This window comes from Crocodylus porosus, unplaced genomic scaffold (genome assembly GCF_001723895.1).
Source record: "Crocodylus porosus isolate Cpor-Errol unplaced genomic scaffold, CroPor_comp1, whole genome shotgun sequence".
In the NCBI taxonomy this organism is placed as follows: Eukaryota; Metazoa; Chordata; order Crocodylia; family Crocodylidae; genus Crocodylus; species Crocodylus porosus.
Genome location: NW_017728947.1, coordinates 71639544 through 71645543, shown reverse-complemented (window position 1 = coordinate 71645543; position 6000 = coordinate 71639544). Strand labels below are relative to the sequence as shown.

At 43.1% G+C, this 6000-nt stretch overlaps 1 protein-coding gene across 5 annotated transcripts in view; it reads left to right on the top strand.

Annotated features, from left to right (window-relative positions):
• Positions 1-6000, top strand: part of RALGAPA1 (Ral GTPase activating protein catalytic alpha subunit 1) — a 205992-nt gene that overhangs the window by 43377 nt on the left and 156615 nt on the right. For all 5 annotated transcript variants that reach the window (XM_019551375.1, XM_019551376.1, XM_019551378.1 and 2 more), the window contains exon 13: positions 4533-4681. In XM_019551375.1, the coding sequence (XP_019406920.1) occupies positions 4533-4681 (149 nt within the window). The remainder of the gene's footprint in view (positions 1-4532; positions 4682-6000) is intronic.

Here is a 6000-nt window from a genome sequence, read left to right as displayed (position 1 = left end):
GATCTTGGAGTCATTATTGACTCCAAGGTGAACATGGGCCGACAATACGAGGTCACGGTTGGCAGGGCTAACTGGACCTTGTCGTGCATCCACAGGTGCATCTCTAGCAGGGACAAGGAGGTGATCCTCCCCTTCTATGCAACACTGGTCAGGCCACAGCTGGAGTACTGCGTCCAGTTTTGTGCGCCCCACTTCAGGAGGGATGTGGACAACATTGAAAGGGTCCAGAGGAGGGCCACCCGCGTGAACCGGGGACAACAGGGCAGACCCTACAATGAGAGACTGCAGGACCTAAACCTATTCAGCCTTCACAAGAGAAGGCTGAGGGGGGACGTGGTGACTGTCTATAAACTCACTAGGGGAGACCAGAAGGGTTTGGGAGAGACACTGTTTCCCCTAGTACCCCCTGGCATAACAAGGAATAATGGACACAAGTTACTGGAGAGTAGGTTTAGATTAGACATCTGCAAGAACTACTTCACAGTTAGGGCGGCTAGGAGCTGGAACCAGCTTCCAAGGGAAGTGGTGCTGGCTCCTACCCTGGGTGTCTTTAAGAAGAGGCTTAATGTGTACCTGGCTGGACTCATTTGAGTCCAGTTTTTCTCCCGCCCAAGTGGGGGGTTGGACTTGAAGATCTACAAGGTCCCTTCCGACCCAACTTCTATGATTCTATGAAGGCAGTTTTCCTGAACCGCATCCAAGGAGAACTACTATTCTGGCGTGGTTCAGTACCGACTGAGGTATAGCTGCTTTAAGCCCACTTTATGGAAATGGAAGTCTCCTTGCTTGCTTCGAGGGCTTAATGGCTAAAGCCTTATGGCAACTGAACCCCAAGCCCTGGGGCTTGGGCCTGCAAGTAGGGTGCCTGCCAAAGGATTTGGAAACATCTGAAGACTTATGTGTGGGTGGAGGATGTTTGCCGGTAGTAGGGCCACTTATGGTTCTGTACTCTTGGATTTGGAATTAGTTTGGCTAAATTGGCCTTGGATACAAATTTAAAAAAAAAGATAGTGTGTACTATATGTAAATATATACAAAAGTGCTGTTAAAAATGTATTTATGGAAGTCCACTTCTGGGATTCGGTTTGGAGATTTGACCCTATTCAGCGCCCAGATCTCCGAATTAAATCAGGAGACCCTTTAATCTCTCCAAATTAAATCAGAAGCCTCTGAATCAATTCAGAGAGATTCGACAATTCAGCCATAGACACAGCTTTATATGTTTTTTTCTATATACCTCAAGGTACTAGGTGCAGCTTATGAATGCTGAGATGGTGGGGCAGATGGAGCATCCCACAGGAGCGCAGGGGAGTCCCCTGCACGCTCAGTGGTGAACCTGGAAGTGGACCAGAAGTACTTCCGGTCCATTGCTGGGTCCACCGCAGAGCACACGGGGGACCTGCACCCCTGGCTTGGCAACTGGTGCCTCGTGGGTCTGGGGGAGCACCCGGGGTCCCCCTGCGGCCAGTAGCTGAGGTGGTAGGGGAGGGTCCCCTGCATGCTTGACGGCAGACCCAGAAGTGGACCGAAATTACTTTTGGTTCACTTCTGGTTTTGCCACCGAGCATGCAAGGGGGGTCCCCCACGCTCCTGTGGGACACTACATCTGCCCCACCATCTCAGCATTCACAAGCTGCGTCTGGTACCTTGAGGTATGTAGAAAAAACATATAAAGCTGTCTATGGCCGAATTACTGATTCTCTGGGTCAGAATCAAATCTTCAGATTCAGATTTGGCCGAATCAAATTGGGACAGTGATCTGAATCAGCGAATCAAATCACTGTCCCCCAAATCGAGCTGAATCCGAATCAAATACAGCCCGCTTTGCACACCCCTAGTTTGTTGCACAGCCTGTTGTTTGAGACTTGCTGAAGTCACTATTTTTTTTTCTTTTTCTCCATGTGCTGCTACAGTGGTAGCCTTCTGACTTTAGCCTAAATGCAGACCTAGACAAATTTACATTGATAGGGCTTCAAAAGTGTTGAGGGGGGAGCTGCTGCTTGCTTATGCATAGCAGGTGTTACCTGGAACTGCTACATGTGTATGAGATACAAGTAGTGACACAAGTGAGCTAAATCATCCCAGCTTTAACTCTTATTAATCCAAAGTCAAAGTTAAAGCTATTTTGCTGCATTTGTATTGCTACAAGCTTGGGCAGACATAATAGTTACAGATTCTGAGCAGCAGCAACTGTCTCTCTTCTTCTGAAGCCACTAAAAGTGGATGTTGTTGGTACTCTGTCCTGTATGTTTCAGGAATTTCAAGCTGCTGAAATGCATTAAATTTAGTTGCTAGATCATTGTCTCACTTTGAAAAACCTCCCCATTCTTTCAAACATTATATGCATCCCAGGACTGGAAAGGCATCTCATTTCTCTGTCAGGATAAAGAAGGTATATTCAAACCTTTTTCGTCTCTTATGAAGGCAGTCATTTAAAATCAAGTCTTGGAATCATCCTGGTATAATTTCATACCTAAGCAGCAAAGTCCAACAAGCAGGACCTCTAAGAACTGATGTGATGGTGTACACCAATAATTTCTCTGAGTGGCATAGGAATAGTTTCATTTTTGGTATGAGTTCTGGACATTGTACATCTTGGCAGGACAGCCAGTACAAACATCAAGAAAGTGACATTTGTAATCAATCAAAGGCTTTGTATACACATTCACATTATCCAGGACAACTCTCCCAGGTTTGTGTTCCTAGGAGAAAAACTGACCTGTACAGAAGTTCAAACAAAGTGCCTTCAGTGAGGATGCTGGGTTGCCAGGGGTCCTTAGAGCACACAGCCCAGAAGTGAGTGTAGGCAGGAATCATTAGGGTTGTTGAAGGTGGGCGCAGATTGTGTGCTGTGCGCAGTGTTCTCTAGCCTTTCTCTCCCCTGTGCTGTGTTCCAGCCCAGCTGTGGCTGGGCAGGGGTGCTGGGAAGCATACAAGCATATTCCAAGTGCTGCAGCATGATTCAGGCAGGAAACAAACCAGGAGTAGAACATGCCTCCTAACTGCTTCAGCACTGAGCTTTTCCAGCCTGAAGCACTCAGGGTGGTGTGTTCTGCTTCCTGCTTGACTGGGACTGACACATTGCATCTCCCCTTGCGGGAGCGAGAAAGAAAAGCAAACAGCAAAGCACACTGGCTGCTTGTAGAGAAGTTCTGTTTTCCAAGAGAGATTCTCTGGGGAGCCACTTCATTTGGGTTGTTCCCGAGTTATCTTTCTCCCAAACTGGCCATACTCTGAGAGAGAAATTATGAACTTCTGTACACTCGTGGTTTCTCCTGAGAGAAACCTGGAGAAACTGAATGTCTGTCCAAGCCCAAAGTATGCACCCCAATTGATCTTGTAACCTGTTTAGTTGATGTGCTTGATGCTGTGGTAGGTAGAGAATAACGAACAAGTTTCACCAACAGGTCTGCAGCAGCTGAAGTTCTTATTTACACACACTTAGAGAAACTTTTAGTACAAATAAGAAACTTCTCTATAATAATATATAAATGTATTGTGTTATATACCTCCAGTACAGTAAAATCTCACGCATCTATGTATACACAAAATGTACTAGTGGATTGATATTTTTATTTATTTATTGTGAATCGCAACAAATCAAATAAATATTCCCAAATGCACTGAGAAATTCTACTTGCTGTGTTGGCCAGGTATATTTTCTTTCATGTTTTAAGAAAAATAAACCTGATATCTGTCTTCTATTTGGAACTTTTTTGGTCATTCAGTTCAAATTCACAGCATAGTCATGTCACTATTCAAGAGATTGTATCATATATCAGAACTGGCACTGAGCTGGAGCATGGCTGTCCTGGAACCAAGCAAAGTTGATATTGATATTGAAATGCTCATTGTGGAGCGTTGTTGTATATCCAGTGCTTAAAGATTACAATTTCCTTATCTTCTGCTTTCTAAATTTTCACTATTGCTATTCATTTGTGGAATTTTTATTTAGCTTGGTGTGTGTTTTTTGGTTTTTGGTTTTTTGGGGGGGGGCGGTGAGGGCGTTATTCCTTTTTTAATGGCCAATCAAGACTTATTTTCCATTCCCTTTAGAATTAAAAGTAAACATGTAGCTCACTGATATTCATTACGGTTCTGGCAATGTGGACGGAGCCATAGGAATATAGAGACAGTAACACAAGGCCCTATGCTAAGTGGTGAGGGCAGCCAGTTTTGGAAATGACCTCTATCTCCAAAATATAGTAATGCTAACCATCATTTTAAGGCACACTGTGTGGTTACAATACGGCAGTTCTGTGTGGCTTCCTTGAACTGTTGAAGCCTTACAATAGACAGGAGTGGTTTTGTACAATGGATGTCCTCCCTGAAATAGTTCATCCTCCAGTTTGAAGAGAGCCTTTAATATATGAGAGAAGAAACTAGTACAAACGTGTCTTTAAAGAAGGCTATGTGATAAGTTAATGTTTCTATGCAGACTTAAATCTCTCATAGTCTTTCAGAATTTCTGACCAGATTGCTGAAAACATTAGCTAGCTTTAAACTAATTAATTTCTCCCTTCTTTTTTTAGGTTTTTATAATCAACTCTTCAAATATATTCTTTCTTGAACCTGCAAATGAAATGAAAAATCTTCTGGATGAGCACACTGATATGTGTAAACGCATTCTTAATATCTACCGTCACATGGTGGTGCAAGTAACAATGGACAAGAAAACTTGGTAAAAAAACTCATATTTTAATCTTAAAAATTAATAAGCAAACCAAAAATGGACTTATTAAAAATAAAATAATTTTAGTGGGAATTCTCCAAACCTTGGAGGTGACAAGCTCTTGGAGTCCCCCTGAAAGACCATTCAGATAAGCCTAATTATTATGACAAGTACCCATGGACAGCAGCAGCCTAGCTGGAAGATGAGTGGCTAGTGGAAGGAACAGGGAAGCCCTCTGTATGAAAAGTTATTGGGAGAGGTATTGGTTAGATTTGAGAAGCAGAAACAAGCAGCTGCTAGGATCCTCCTCCAGAAGTACTGAAACAACTGAAGGCAGACTCCTGCTCTGATTGCTGACTCAAGACCTGTAGGGAGAGAAAAAGGGTTTTCAGTGTGTTGCATTTGAGGCTCCAAATGGATTCTCTATGAAGACCATGACATTTTCTGATCTGACCTGCATTTGGTAAGATAGAGACCATATGTCTTGACATCCCATTCTCTGTCCTCAAATCTGCTAGCAGCTAGACTGGGTACTTCCTGGCACAGGACAAGAGCTGAGTTGCACTAGCTGGGGAAGCCAGCTTCACCACTTGTGGAGGAGTTACAGTTGGGTTTGGATACCAGGTCTACTACTAATCTAGCTGTTTTATGATGGTGGTTTCGTCCCCCTCCTCCCCCTTCACCAGGAGTGTTTGGGTTTGCTATTACCTATGACCCACTGCAGCTTATTTTTGAGGAGGAGGTGCTTGAACTTCTTCAGTTCTCTTCTGCTCCACTGTTGGTGCCCCAACAGGTCTTGTCCAATTGTTCTAGCATTTGATAAATGAAATTTCCAAAAGTGTCTGTCATTCAAACTGTTTGCCTGTAGCAGCTATGATGAGAGAACAATGCACAGATCCTTTTCTGGTATCCCCATTTGGGTGGGACTGGAGTGATATTAATCAGAATATGCAACTATGTTTACATGTCTAATTTCTTTCATTGTTTGAGTTGTGTTTGGTCGCTTGCCAATGTCTCCAGAGTTCTTGGTAAGTAAAGTTAATAGCACTTGACAAGTGAAATCTGTGGTTGTCTTAGCTTCCTAGTGGAAATGTGGGAGTAAAATTAGAGATCTATCAATACAGTTAGTTATCAATAGATAATTATTTATTGATAATGAATTGTAATTTTTCATTTCTGTGTAGCATTTTAAAACAAATTCTCAGCTAGTGCTACTGAACTCTGACTACAAATAAGCCACTCTTTAAAAGTGATAGAACATATTTATTTGGCATTATCACGATGCCAAACACTGTTTTGGTGCAAAAATGTAGTCCATGCAAAGGTTA